The sequence below is a fragment of the Coturnix japonica genome, chromosome 4 (genome assembly GCF_001577835.2).
Source record: "Coturnix japonica isolate 7356 chromosome 4, Coturnix japonica 2.1, whole genome shotgun sequence".
Lineage (NCBI taxonomy): Eukaryota > Metazoa > Chordata > Aves > Galliformes > Phasianidae > Coturnix > Coturnix japonica.
The window spans coordinates 3,671,502-3,686,429 of record NC_029519.1 but is presented as its reverse complement, the minus strand read 5'-3'; the positions used below and the strand labels follow the sequence as shown (position 1 = coordinate 3,686,429).

Sequence of the window (14,928 nt, the reverse complement as noted above, 5' to 3'; positions counted from 1 at the left end):
CTAGGAGAAGGCTGAAGGTACAGGGTAAAACATGGGAAACTTGGACAAATGTGGTGAATGTGATGTGGTATCCATGAAACTCGTGTTTCGTTACACAGAGCACACTTCCTTTTAACAGGGACGTGATTGCCTCTTCACCTGTCAGCGTCAGTTGGGATGTACCTCAACAAATGCGGTATGAAACATTTGAGTTAAACACAGAAATCCCGTAATCGGCTGTTTTCCCCTTTTTGTGGGAAAATCTGTAATATGTGGAAGTTTGTATCCGATACGAATGTGAAGATGGGTGCCAAAACACATCTGTCGGCAACTTTTAATCTTCGTGGTTGACAAAGCATATAGACATGGGCAAATTGTAATTTCCATGATGAAACCACAGGGTGATGGATTGCTGCAGTGGCATGGAACGGCACAGCAAGGAAATAAATTTCACAAGATAAAAGGAGGGGTTTGGAGTGCATTTACTTCTATTATAAGCTTTTAGAGGCTATGTGCACTATGGCGTACTACCTGGGTTCAAATCTACCGGAGTTAAATCCTCTTTGGCAAGTAAAGCTTTCTTTGGGACTCAGCTTTATTAGAAAGGAGATTACTTGGTTTTGAGGGGTATTCTAGAGTAGCATTTGAATGAACTAAAGTTGCTTTCCAAGATAAACACAACCCTAGAACAAAGCATATCTGGGTTTTCTGTTACATACAATGGTGTTTTAAGAGCTTGCACCTGGCATGGCAGAGTGAACATTAAAAGCCTGTGAAGAATTGCCAGTGCAACATATGGCACATCCCTCTGACAGATCCAGAATTGGTCTGGACTGGGCATGGGCTTGTTGCCAGGTGTTAAGGTTCTTGTTGCAGTGATACATGGTAGTTAAGCATTTATCAGTGTTGTAACGATGTGTAATTACTCATAATCTTCCCTGAAACCCTTTCTTATAGGCAATCTCTATTTATACTTTCCCATTGCTCTCTAAAGCCATAAAATGTCAAATCAGGACTGGTGAATTCCCCCTTTGTCTCCCTCCTGCAATTGTATTGCAAAATAAGAGCTTATCAATGGGACTACATCTATCTTAAGCTATGGCTCCACTGGGCAGTCACTGCGGGCAGAGGTTTGAAGAAGCCCTTGTTTTGCCATGGGGTTTATCTTAGATTCAGAATGACCCTGTGTAGGGAAGGAAGCCAAACTCTGCTGGTTTTTAAAATCAAACCGGGTCTTTGTGTTCCAAGGATGCATGCAGCACCTAATCTGAGCGAGCGGCCGGTGTCTTCGCCTGCAGTGGAACGTGGGAAGGCAGCTTCGGTTTCCCCTGCATCTGCTGGGATCCATAAAGATCAACCCGATGAAATATCAAAGCAGGGTGGATGCTGCAAGGTCACAGCCACTTGGTGTGAACAAGGAGCCTAAGATGGGAAGGCGCTGGGCTGATGGTTTTTCATGACATGCTGCCATGTGGTCCCTTTTGTAAAACCTCACCTTTCTATCATGGGGTTGATGGAGTCCTCAGTACTGCTGAATGCTGCTCTAGCACTTGGCTAAAGAGTGTTGTGGTGCTATTACCCCTTTTCTGATTTTCTTTTCAAGGAGGATGCAGGGCACTTCTATGAGGGTGAGCAGTGGTAAGATGGGCAGGATCTGCTCACAAGCCTCTGCTAAGCACGGGGATCCTGGCTGGATTTTTGTTAGAAAAGTGACAGAAATGGGAGTCCTTCAGAGCTCTGTTTGTGGGTGTGAGATGCTGTTTTGTTCCTTCTTCCCCCCTCTTCAGCTTTTTTGCTGTTCAAGGACTGGGCCATCTGGCTGGCAGATGATACCTTTACATTTGTCTGTTTTCAGTTTTCCTACTATAAATCATCTGATTTGGCTGTTTTCTGTTGCATGAGCTCTTCCCAGCGTTTGAACTAGCTCTGCCCCAATGGGGAGCATTCTGCTGGGGCTCCTGCTCCTGCTGCGCCTTCCAGACAGCCATGCTCTGAAGACTCCAGATTGGATTCCCGTGCTGCCACAAGCAGCTCTGTGCGCTGTGCACTACGGCTCCATTTGTTCCACAAAATAGGCAGCGCGGGGTCTTTTGTTAGAAAGGGTTTGAGACCATGTGTGCTCCTTCCTCAGTGATTTGAGTTCTGTCAAGTCCCTGAGTGGCTCAGCTCAGCCAGCAGGATGAGGGACAAGCATTCTTTGTCCTGCTGTTGAGTGCAGCGTGATGGTGGAGGGTTTTGTCTTGGCCAGGCATGCGGTGGTTTCTGACGGCATCTTGCTGTCTGCCTCTTTAGCACGGAGCTATTTCTTGGGAAATAGCTTCTTAACTCATGTCTCAGAACTGTCGTGGACCCTCTGTCTGGGTTGTGTGAAGGCATCTCACTTCCTTTCTAAAAATTCAAGTGGCTTTTGTTGACAGCAGCAGGCTCAGCCACCCTGAGTGACTGAGTAGTGGTAGCTGCAATCAGTGCTCCTCACGGATAAGAGGGGTGCAGATGACGCCTGAATGATCGTTGCTGGCCAGCCAAAATCCAGCTTAAACACAGAAATTTGTCCTTCAGTCTTTCTGCCTGGTTTCCTTACCTGTTGAAGAGAAATTGTGTTCTTTTTGGACTTGGCAGAAAGACAACAGATTTCTGTCCTTCCTCGTTTTTCATAAGAAACTCTGCTGCCATTACTGGCAAAGCCAGCCCATCCCTGGGGGAGATCAAGAGATGGAGGTTTGTCTGGAGCCAGTGGTGGTGCCTGGGGGAAAAGTGATGCCTCCCCTTGGCTGTTCTCCTATCTTCCAGAAACTGCTTCTCAGAGACCGGTGGAGATGGAGGTGAATGTGGTAGTTCTGTGTGAATTTTTATTCCATAGACTTACACAGTCCTGAGCAAGAAGTCTGCAGAGGTGTGCTGCATGTACCAAATGACCTCTCCCCTTCCTCTGCTGCGCGTGCGTCTCCTCCCCTTGGTCTTGGATCACAACCTATTTCGAGCGCTCTATGTAAACGCCTTATAAGAGGTCACAAGTGCATTGCTTAAAAACTCTGGAGACTGTTTCTATTTTGTCAGTGAGTCTCCAGTCCTGACTTAATTTTCCATTTTCGCATATGGCCGATCAGCCCTCAAACTGGCTGCTGAGTGGGAGAGCGTGTTCAGTGCCTCAGATAGATCTACCATGCGGCCGGCAGGGAGGCGTGGTGCTGGTAGTAGTGCTTTGCAGGCAGACAGTGTGGAAGTTGCTTCAATGAATGTTTTGAAGCCAGGCCAGGGAGTGAATCAAACATGAATGACCGTGAGTCATTTCTGAGAACAACTCTGCTGAGGGTTCAAGGGTGACTCGATGACCGCAGATAGCTCTGCTGTCCTTGCAGCACAAGGAGGGGACACACAATGTCTGTCTGGGTGTGTTGTAATGCTGATTTCATGCTGCAGAGGGGAGGACTGGCTGCGACCCCTGAGTGGTAGGTGTGCCAAAGGCGGAGAGCCAAAAGCTACTCATCCACTTTCCAGATGCTTGAAACTACATATCAGTGGAGTTCTGATGAATCTTGATTGCACAGCTCCATTCCCACCAGCCCCATGGCAAACATGTGGGGTATTTTGCTTTAGTGACCGAGGACTAATTTTCTTCTCTTCTTCCTCTTTTAAAGGTGAACCCTACACCACAGGGTACGCAAGCACTGCTGAAAATGATGTACTGCCCACACTGTCGAGGTCTGATATCGGTGAAGCCATGTTACAATTACTGCTTTAATGTCATGAGAGGCTGCTTGGCCAACCAAGGGGACTTGGACGCCGAGTGGAATATCTTTATGGGTAAGGCAACGTGGGTTAAAACTGCATGTAAGTATGCTCTGGTATTATGTCCTTCCTGTGAATGGCTTTTGACAGTGGCCATGTTTGCTACAGCAGATTTTAAGTTGTGTGTAGCAGGTATATTTTTCTTTCACATCTCCGTATACAGTAAAGCTCTTGCAGTTCATGTTAATTTCTGAAGAAATGAAACTTTCATTGCACCAGTGACCTCCATTGTAGCAAACCTTAGGAAGGTGGAGCTGCCATGCGTTTGTAGGTTTGGAGTGTCTCTTCTTCACAAAATCATCAAGGTTGGAAAAGACCTACAAGATCATTCAGTCCAACCATCCACCTGTCACCAGTATTTTTCACTAGACCATGTCCCTCAACACAACGTCCAAACGTTCCTTGAATACCTCCAGGGTTGGTGAGTCCACCACCTCCTTGGGCAGCCCTTTCCACCACCTGACCACTCTTTCAGAGAAGTAGTATTTCCTAATGTCCTAAATCTCCCCTGGTGCAGCTTGAAGCCATTCCCTCTAGTCCTATCACCATTTACACAAGAGAAGAAACCACAGCTCACTACGACCTCCATTCAGGTAGTTATTGATAGCAATAAGGTCTCCCCTGAGCCTCCTCTTCTCCAGACTGAACATTCCCAGCTCCCTCAGCAGCTCCTTGTATAGCCTGTGCTCCAGACCCCTAACCAGCTTTGCTGCCCTTCTTTTAACAGACTCCAGGGCCTCAATGTGGCAGTCCAGTTGGAGCAGTAGGTCTCTGTGTCCTCCTGAATTGTGGGGGGTTTTGTCTGCTCCCCAGCTGAGACTACCAGGTCAGAGAGTGGAGTACCCTGAGGATAACTGGTCTGACCTTTAAAGACAGACATAAAGAAGGCATTCAGAACCTCTGCCTTTTCCTTATCCTCAGTGGTCACATTCCCAGCCTCATCCAGTAAAGAATGGAGATTCTCCTTAGTCCTCCTCTTACTGTTGATGTATTTGTAAAAGAGTTTCTTGTTCCTTTTTACCCCAGCAGCCAGGTTGAGTTCAAGCTGGGCTTTTGCCTTTCTGATTTGCTCTTCACACATCTTAACAACTTTTCTGTACTCTTTCTGAGTTGCCTGTGCCTTCTTCCACAGGCAGTAGATTCTCTTCTTCTCCCAGGGCCTCTAGAATAGCTCCCTATTCATCCATGCCTGTCTTCTTCCCTGCCAGCTCATTTTCCAGCTCAGGGGGACAGCCTTCTCCTGTGCCTTTAAGGCTTCCTTCTTGAAGAGCGACCAACTGTCTTGGACCCCTTCACTCTCTAAGACTGGATCCTAGGGGACTTCCCCCATTAGTATTCTGAACAATTAAATGTCTGCCCTCCAGAAGTCCAAGGTAGTAGTTTTGCTGCTCCCCCTCCTGGCTCCACCAAGAACCGAGAACTATACCATTTCATGGTCACTCTAAGACAGCCCCTGACCTCCATATCTTCCACCAGACCATCGCTGTTTGTGAACAGCAGGTCTAACAGGGGAACTCCTCTTGTAGGCATCTTTACCCATAGAAACTCAACCTTATCATCCCCAGCCACAAGCTCAGTAACTTGCTATAGCAAGAAGATATTTTGCATGTACTATACCTCCTCTGTCTTGATTCATCACAATGTCCAAAAGCCTGGAGGCCGAGCTAGATTAAGACCTCTAAGAAACAAGGAAAAAGAGTCCCAGTTTAGTGTGGAGACTTGCTGCCTCTTAAGCCATTTTGACCAATACTGCCCTTGGATCTGCTGCTGCATCCAAATGCTTTCCCTTGCTGGCTCAGACCCTGGTCTTTTCCCTCTGCTTCCAAGGATTTCCATCATAAAGCTCTCATATCCTTTCCTGGTTTCTCTCTAATGTATGTACAGGCTGCTTTTTCCATATGACTCCTTGCATGTTTCTGTCACCATACAGCTGTCCTTCTTAAAGCCAGTTTTCTTGCAGTGCAGTCCAGGAGGCTCCATCAGCCGTGGTGAGCTTTGGGAAAAGCTGTAGGCCTGTATTTTACATTAAAAATTTGAATGGAACATATGTCTAAATCCATTTCTAAACAGCCCATTTGGCACTCAGCCACCGTCCTTTAGAAATGTTGATAGGCTGTAAGTGATGCTCTGCAAGTACTTTTGCCATCGTCTTCCTCCTGTTTATCTCTCTTCCACGTCTATAAATGGTATTATTTGGTATGTGCAATAGACTGACAAGTCAGATATGTGAATAGACTGAAATGTTAAGTTCTACCTTGGGTGAGGACAGCAGAATTTGTGGCACATCATGTTTTAGGGGTACAGGCAGTAGGTAATTTTTAGTGTTTATATTTGATTCTTTTCAAGGATCTTGGTTTATCTGTGGAAGAGCATCCTTTGGGAGCAGTCTCTTCACTCCAGTTATGTGTGCTGAAGTGCACATGTGAAGTTCCTGCAGCTACTGACGAGGCTGCAGTGCTCTTCCAATCCTGCTGTTGGAAAAAGGAGCTGTTAGAAAGAAAAGTTTTCCCTTTCTTTAAGCTGTGAGATTAAAAAAAAAAAAGGAGGGGGCAGTTGCTGATAATTGGCAAATCAGGCTGTATTCAAATCATAGAATTTGTTTTCTCATGTTTTGTACATTGGCTTTTCACTTAGCTGCCTGTGCCAACTTACTTGTGTGCAGGGTATTATTTTCAGAAGGTGTATTTTTTTGCCTGTATATTCCATATGGGGAGTTAAATGTGACACTAAATTGGGTTTCCAAGTCATTCTCTGGGAGGCTGACACCCCCTCCCCCCCATTCCTCCCAGCCCTCTTTCTCATGAGAATATTAAGTATTTCAGCTACAATTGTTGCTGGAACAGCTCAAAGCCAGGAGACTTGCAAACATCTAGTCCAAGTAGAAAAGAGGAATCCCATGAAAGGGAAGGGCATAATGCCAGAAAACAGACAAAAGCACAAGCAGCTAATTGCTGTAGGTGGTATGCAACTAAAAACTAAACTTGGGGGGAGCCAGTGAGCCCTGTCACATGAGACTGATCAGGGACTGCATACAGTAATTAAGATTATTAAACACGACAAAATAAATACGATTCCAGGATGGAAGCAAAACTTCTTGTAGTGCTTCCTCCCTAAAGGGCTTCTTGGCCACTCATTACTTAAGTACAGTCTTAGGCTTTGTTACATTTACTGGCAGTATTTGCTGCTTTCTTTGCACTCTGGGCTGATTCTTGCGGTGGAGTACAGATACTGGAAACTGGAGCTGCTCTTTCTATGGCCAGTTTAATAACCGAAGAGGTGCTGGTTACATTGCAGGCTTTTTTTTTTCCATCTCAATTTGACTCTTGAGGCAAATGAACTTAAATAGATCTCGTGTTTGAGGGGGAAACGTGCGACAAACGTCCTTTGTGTATGTTTTTAAAAGTTCAAAAGGAAAAAAGCACAGCAACCCAGTTGCGTGGGCTCTGCTGTTTTACATTTTGGGCTTAAATACCAAGTTATTTATGACGTGTCAAAAGTAGATTTTTAAACTAGTAAAATAAAGATAGTTGAATGGGGAAAACTTGTAATAAATACTGGAAGTACATGCAGAGTTATATGGGAGTGTAGAATAGGCATCTGCGTTTATTTGTGTTTGTGTTTCTGTTTTTGTTCTTTAAAAAAGCACCTAATTGATAGGATTATTTCTCACTAGAGTATGGCGTAGCACTGGTTCTTATCTTTGCCTTTCCTTTTCTTCAGTAACCCTTTCCTCTCTCTTTTTCCCCTGCCTGTTTTGACCCAGATGGACAGTGCTCTGTAGAGTTAGTGGTCCTGTGTGAAAGTCACCTATGTAAAGTTACTTAAAGCTCTGTAGGTTTTTCAAGACAACGCCTTCTTCCTGCCTTCCTTCTGCAAAGTACCATTTGAAGTATGAAATAACGGCCGAATTGTACTCTTTTTTTCTCTCATTTAACTGTCTTTAAATTATTTCGCCACCCATTCTCAGCACAATTGCACACCAATTAGACAGGGGTATACTTTGTTTCAAACAAGCTTTGCGGTGGGGGGTGTGTGTAAGGCTTTCCTGAATGAGCGGTGTTAATCTCCAGTGCCTTTTCATCGTTTTTCTTTTTTCCCCACAGAGATTTACTCCGCTCAAAGATGTAGAACTCAGACTCCATATACATATCTGGAGTACTACTTTGTGCGCAAAGAATTTTTCCCTTTTAAAAATAATGATTGTTGTTAATGAATGGTCAAGGTCTTCCCCCTCCTTCCCTCCCCTTTTAAATCAGATCTTGGGGTTAAGGCTGAGGACTGCCTTTTGTTCTTCAAGTCAGACAGTGAGGCTGAAGATGTGGGTTTCTGATTATTTGTGGCACAATGCGAAAGAATTGCTTTCCTTCATGAGAGCGAGGTGCTTTGTCGCCAAGGATTGTCTCAATGCCAGTAGCAAGGACAAATGTATGCAGGAGGAAAAGGGTCTTTAAGGCATGGAGCTGTACGGTGTGGTGTTTTTGTTGTTCCTCCCCCCACCAAATCCACTTCCATCTCCCCAGCGCAGTGAGGAGGGACACTCTTTGTCACACTGTGTGTTTGTAATAGGTGACCAGGGTACGTTTTTCACTCTGCCAGACTTTTTTTTGTGAAGTGGATCAAACTTGTTGAGCCACCTTGCCCTGCCTTATAAATGTCAATTAATTTGAGCTAGAGCTGGGGAGGACTGAGGAGGGGAAAGTCCTCTGGGGAGACAAGTTGCACCTAGGCTTTATTTAGGGTTGTAGTGCAACTTGCCTCCCCTCTCAGAGTGCCACGATGCTAATGTTATCTTGAATCCCAGCCAACCTTATTAATGTCAAATGTGGCTGCCAGAGGGAATCCACCGCTGGCTCTGCCTGCTGGTGGGGACACCAGCCAGCTCCTGGTGGGAGGTAGGAGTTTGCAGGATGGCCCCTGAATCAAAACGGAGGGCTGGGTGGAGTCCCCTTCTCCCCTCCTTTTATTTTCTTTTTAATGAACGTTTATTTCATTTAGTGCTCCTTGTCAATATCGATCACTGCTCGTGAAGAGCTACAGTCGAGCATATTCTCCAGAGGCAATTATTACTTTCCTTATCTTTTATAGGCAGCTTTGGCAGCTCTGCTGGAGGCCGAATGCATTTTCTATATCGGCAGTCAAAGCAGAGGCTGCATTCCTTCTCTGTGATACATGTAACGCCATGGCACCATCGGTAACAAAGGGCCCAATTCGCTCTACATTCCCATGGTCTTGTGTATGGCCTGCCCGGCTCAAAGTTTACAAAGACGCCAAACAGCCAGAAGAATCGGGGTTTATGTTTCCTTTCAGTCTTTCACAAACACTTTATTGATCTGCGGCCTTTCCTGGCCGCTCGGAGAATTAAGTAGTTACAAAATGGAATGATTTTCTTCTTTTAAAACTATGCATTTTTGTGTGTTTTTATTATCCGCCCATTCATAATATTTTTATTCGAAATGAGCAGCTTCCTCCTAACTGTGATGGGATGTTCTTTGTGAGCGTGAAAAACCCCAAACGCTTTGACAATGATGAACACATTTAAGTTGTGCTCCACTTGTTTACAAAAGTCTCCATTTGGTAGCACATCAAAAGCATTTTTCATCCCCCCTGGCACAATGGTATATTCATGCTAGCGGTCATTACTCAGAGATTTGAAGCATCACTTTATTGGAGCCCACCACAATGCAGTCTAAGATTCTTTGTTTTGTTTGTTATTACCTTCTTTTTAAAAAAAAAAAAAAAAAAGGAAAAGAAAAAATGCATTTAGTTCAGACCTATTTGTAGTCACTGACGGCTGGATTCCAGCCGTGCTCCAGCATTAATGGCAGTTGTGTCCATCTGCAGGGTGAGGGTGTTTCCTGGGTGCTGAGCTCCTTGTGGGTTTTGTCCTTAAACATCCCTTGGATGGCACCACAGGTTTCTCTGATGCTGCATCTCTTCAATTTTTAGGTTGCCTTGATCCGCTGATCAATCCTTAATTAATGCCCAGCTGATCTATAATACACTGAGTTGTCATTACAGACTGCATTTCTAGGCTAGGAATGCTTCTGCAACTTGTGTGGTGTTCTTGGTGTTAAGTTTTTGGGACATATAGATGTTTTACATTTTACAAGTATGGAAGTAGCTCAATTGTATATATTTACAATCTTTTAGGGTGGTGGCTTTTTATTTAAAAGGAATTAGACTCTAAGGCAGCACTATTAGTAAAGTGTTTCATGCTTTATAGGACTTGAACTGATAAGCAAAGTAGAAGTTTTCTGCACTTAGGAGGAGAATGAATGTTACAAGAAACCCTTTTCAAGAGAAATTAATAGACTGAATGCGAAACACCCGTTTCTCCTTAATGGAGGAGAACAGGTGTATCTTCGGGAGGAGGGAGGAGCTCCTTGGGAGAGGGCTTCCTCCAGGCTATTGCGCCGGCCTTTGCGTCACAGCGGGGGGAATTCAAAGTATTCAATGCAACGGGCAAAATTAGGAGTTTGTGGCATAGCAGCATGAAGTGATGCGGGAGAGGAGAGAACAGTGCTTTGGGAATGGAAAGAGTGCAGAGAAAACAATGCAACGGGCAAGAAAAGATGAGTGCTTAGCATGAGATGTGTGCCTGGAGCTGCCATTTAAAGGGTGACTCGGAGAAGGCTTGAAAGCAGTGCAGGTTGAAATCTTCAACACTAATTTCCCAGAGGAAGTAATGGAAGCTCAGTAGCTCCTCTGTTTAATGATGTTTTTGATGAATATGTGAGTGCCAGCACAGGAAGACTGAGCTAGTGTTGGCTGAGGGACTTTTCCATAGCCCCTTTAGTAGTCATGTGCCAAGCATTTACCCTGCTCTCCTGCTGTCTTCCTTGTGCAAATTGTCCGTGTAAGGCCAGACTGTGCAGTCATCTGTCATCTTCTCCAGGCACAGCAAAGTCTGAAGCTTTTTGTAAGGGCAAGGCTGCAGTGTTGGTGCTCTTGGGCCCTCCTGTGTTAGTGTCATCTTCCAGACTAGCTCACAGACTCTGGTGCCTTTCTCTCACTCAGCGCTGAAAGCAGTCTCTGAAAACAAATGACACAAGGAAACCTTTAATAAATAAGTATGGAGTATGGAGAGGAGGGTTTTAGTAATGCTTGTTCTAATGGGAGTAGCTGATTACAGACTGCCTTCTGGCAGACTGCAAAGGCTGTCCCTCATTTAGTGCTGCTTTTGATGTCTATGAGCCCATGGCCGGGTGCTGGCAGACTGGGAAGCGCCGACAAGCTGCCTGGTGATGTTCCAACCTCTGGGAATGCAACAGAATGTTTCCTGGAGAGATGTGTGCTGGTCAGAAGTGACACTGCAGTAGCACCTCTATGGTCCTCACTGACCAGGTCACCGCTGCATCTTGCCTCAGTGTCTTGTTCTCACTGTGTAGAGTGGAGTTCCAAATACCATCACCATGATGCCTTTTGCAGGTGTCGGGGGGCGGGGGGGATGTTGGTGAGTGTTATCTTTGAGACAGCTCTATTAAAAACCTTTGCTTCTCTCTCTGTGTTAGGTTCGATGCTGCTGGTAGCAGAGAGGCTGGAGGGGCCTTTTAATATTGAGTCAGTCATGGACCCCATTGATGTGAAAATTTCAGATGCAATCATGAATATGCAGGAGAACAGCATGCAAGTGTCTCAGAAGGTAAACAGACAACGGGTGCACAGGCTTTATTTATCTAGTCTCTTACGTTCCCCTATTCTAGTTGACTTGTTTTTTTTTTCCTTAATGCCTTTTCAAGCATAGAGAGAGCTATTTATTACATCGAGGGGTGAGCTCCCATTTTCTCAACTCATTTTTTTCCCTTGCCCAGGTTTTCCAGGGATGTGGCCAGCCAAAAACACTTGCACAAGGCCGAACCGCTCGCTCCGTCTCCGAGGGTGGTTTCAGTGCTCGCTTCAGACCCTACAACCCTGAAGAGCGGCCAACCACAGCTGCAGGCACGAGCTTGGACAGGCTGGTGAGTGCCCCATCCTGCTGGTACCACTCAGGTGCTGCTCCCCCATGTTGAGCAGTGTGCTTTTTCCACTGGTAATTTATAGGGTTTTTTAATACTCCTTGGCTGTCTTCAACTCTCCAAGGGGTGTAGTCTGCCTGTGGCTCTGCATGTGAATTACCTCAATGCTCGTGTGTCAGAAAGTGCCTGTTTTAAAGGCTTCGCTTATGAGTAATATGTGTTTGAAGAGCGGTGTTTAATTTTGTATTAAAAAAGTAAATCAACCATCAAAACGATGCAGCTTTACACGCAGCCTAACGAGCTGGCCTGTGCACGTCTGTTGTGATAAAAATACCTTTCCAGCTTCACTTCTAATGAGTCTTTGGTATTCTGGACTGTGTCCTGCATTTCTTTTTTTCTTCTTTTTTTTTTAATAGGTTACTGATGTGAAAGAAAAGCTGAAGCAAGCCAAAAAATTCTGGTCATCTCTCCCTGGCAATATTTGCAGTGATGAAAAGATATCTGTGGGCACGGGCAACGAGAACGAGTGCTGGAATGGGAGCGCCAAGAGCAGGTTTGGAGTTGTGGCTGTGCTGGGTGAACACTCTCCTCCCACCCCAGCCATCCCCATGGGCCAGCCCAGCACTTTGAGCCCTCTACTCTTAGGGGCTTTCACATAGGCTGCTCCATTTGCCCTTCTTGTAGGCAAGGGAACTTTAATGAATCATAGAATCATTTGTGTTGGAAGGGACCTTTAAAGGCCATCTAGTCCAACTCTTTTGCACTGAAAAGGGATGCCTGCAGCTCAGTCAAGCTGCTCAGAGTCTGGTCCAGCCTGACCTCAAATGTTTCCAGGGATGTGGTATCCACCACCTCTCTGGGCAGCCTGTTTCAGTGCTTCACTAAAGCAGAACTAAAGGGTTGTTTAAGCCCTGTGTGGAGGTCTGTTTTCAGATATATCCAGATGCAGCATCTCTCTGCACCTAGATGTCTTCCTGACTACTTGGAGATTTAGGAAAGTGATATGTAGAAAACCTTGGCCAAAAGACTGGGGATACTTCTCCTGCATTGTTGCCTCCATATTTCCAGTCTGTGCTTCTCACATGATGCTTACCAGCAGCTTTTGCTGGGTTTCTTGCTGGGCCAAAGAGATGGAGACTGCTGAGAGATCAACTTCTGTGCTTGTTGAGGACAGTGGCACAAGGGGACCAATGGTTTTCATGCACACTTTGTATGGAAAAATAGTTACAAAACTTTTTTTCCATTCTTCTAAGGAAGAAATTACCAACACATGGGTAAGCTGAAGGATTTCTATCATATGGTTTATGTAACTGTGTAACTTCTATTTTGGAAATAGACATTTTTTTTCCTTGTTTGCTTACTGAAGAAATAAGCAAAATCCAAGATGTTCCATTTAAAAAAAAAAAAAAGTGCAGAGTGTTCCAGTAGTTTTTCTTCGCTTTTATAGTTTTTGCTCCTGATATTTTTGAGGCACAGGACTGAGCCACACTGCATTCATTTTTCACCATTTCATGTGTGTCTGGAACTCTGCATTGCTCAGCTAGGATAATGATTTGGGACTCTGTCAAAAGAAATGACTCTATCTCTCCTGAGGTCTTGTTCACCAGCAGCTTTTGCAGAGGTTTTCATAGCAGATGTCCCTGCTGCACGTGAGGTCTGGCACCTGCAAGATGGGGAGATGGAGACTTTGCAGAGCTAAGCAAGGAGGAATGGGGGGACCTTGGGGGATGCTGGCCCCTGCTGACTGCCATTTTAGTGGATTAGGTTTCACTGTTCCTCTTATCGCTATAACTCCAAGCAGCTAGAAGTGTTCATCCACACTTTGGTCTCTTAATCTCTTAGCAACATGTATTATTGATAACAAATAGTAAAAATAAACCCTTAAAAATTTAGGGTTTGAGCAAGCCCTTTAGATATATGCTTACATCTCACTGCCCGGTCACTGGGATCAGAAGAAAGAAAAGTGTTATATCTGTGATCTGTAAGATAAAAGATGTCAAGTTCTGTTGCTCTGTAGGGACAGTACTGCAAATTCCTGTTCCAGGAGACATATTCTGGTGGGTTTTGTTGCTCAGCCTTTCATTTAAGCCAGCAGATTGTCTTCGTTGAGGTGCACAGCAGTGCAGACCTGAGCATGCACAGCTCCTCAGGCAGAGCAGGATGGCTGTTGTCTGCTTCCATGAGCTGGGTTATGTTATCTCATTTTCAGAATCACAGATGTTTTTCCTGCTGGGGTTATTAGAGAAATTACATCTCATGTCTGTGTGGTAAGAAGTACGTCTCTAATACCGCAGCTTGATTGCAAAGGCGCATTATGCAAAGCCAGAATGTCTCTTGCCTCCCACAGTTCCCATAGGTTTCTTGGGTGTAGCTATGACCCCAAAGGTTGTTTTCCCAGAAGCGTCATCTAACTGGACATCAGGGCAGCTCAATGTCTTCTTTGCTGTGTTGCCTGCAGCAAGCTGATTTATGCTGTTGCAAGCTATTATTGTTATAAACCTCCAATCTTCCTTTATAGTTTTTTTTTGTTATTGTTGTTGTTATTGTTGTTTTTTGGACTGGGGATAAAATTCTTTCCCTTAGCTTTCCAATCACAGGGGCACAGGTTATGTGAAAACGCTGCATGATTTTCCATGCTTCCAAAGGCTGCAAGGAGGGTAAAGAGCTGGGGAGGTGCTTTGCGAGGGCTAATGTGTGGGAAGAAAGCATTAGGCTCAGGAAATCACCAGAGCTAGGAACGGGGGGTGGCATCACTGAATTTCCCCACTCTCACCCCTTGGTGTGGTACCCACTGAGGGCAGCTCCAGTAACGGCCAGAGTGGTTTCCTTATAGGTACGACTTTGCGGTGACTGGAAACGGCTTAGCAAGTCAAGTGAACAACCCAGAGGTGGAAGTTGATATTACCAAGCCAGACATGGTGATTCGTCGGCAAATCATGGTTCTGAGGGTGATGACCAACAAGCTGAAGAATGCCTACAATGGGAACGATGTTGACTTCATTGACGTCAGTACGTTTGCTGTCGTTTGCCTTTTTTTTTACTGGAATTCATGGTAACACACCGGGTAGCTGGTTAAGTGTCAGCTATCTGTAGCCATGTTAGCAAGGAGGGTGGGGAATGACATCTCTGAGAGGGGGCTCATCAGTGCCAAAGTGCTGCATACTGCAAGGCGTCAGCAGTCTCCTTATACCAGGAGCATTGTGGA

At 45.2% G+C, this 14,928-nt stretch overlaps 1 protein-coding gene across 1 annotated transcript in view; it reads left to right on the top strand.

The window, feature by feature from the left end:
* The window catches only part of GPC4 (glypican 4), a 64,176-nt gene that overhangs the window by 46,090 nt on the left and 3,158 nt on the right, over positions 1–14,928 (top strand). The window contains exons 4-8 of the mRNA XM_015860354.1: positions 3,618–3,783; positions 11,280–11,410; positions 11,580–11,726; positions 12,140–12,276; positions 14,557–14,732. Coding sequence (XP_015715840.1) covers positions 3,618–3,783; positions 11,280–11,410; positions 11,580–11,726; positions 12,140–12,276; positions 14,557–14,732 — 757 coding nt within the window. The remainder of the gene's footprint in view (positions 1–3,617; positions 3,784–11,279; positions 11,411–11,579; positions 11,727–12,139; positions 12,277–14,556; positions 14,733–14,928) is intronic.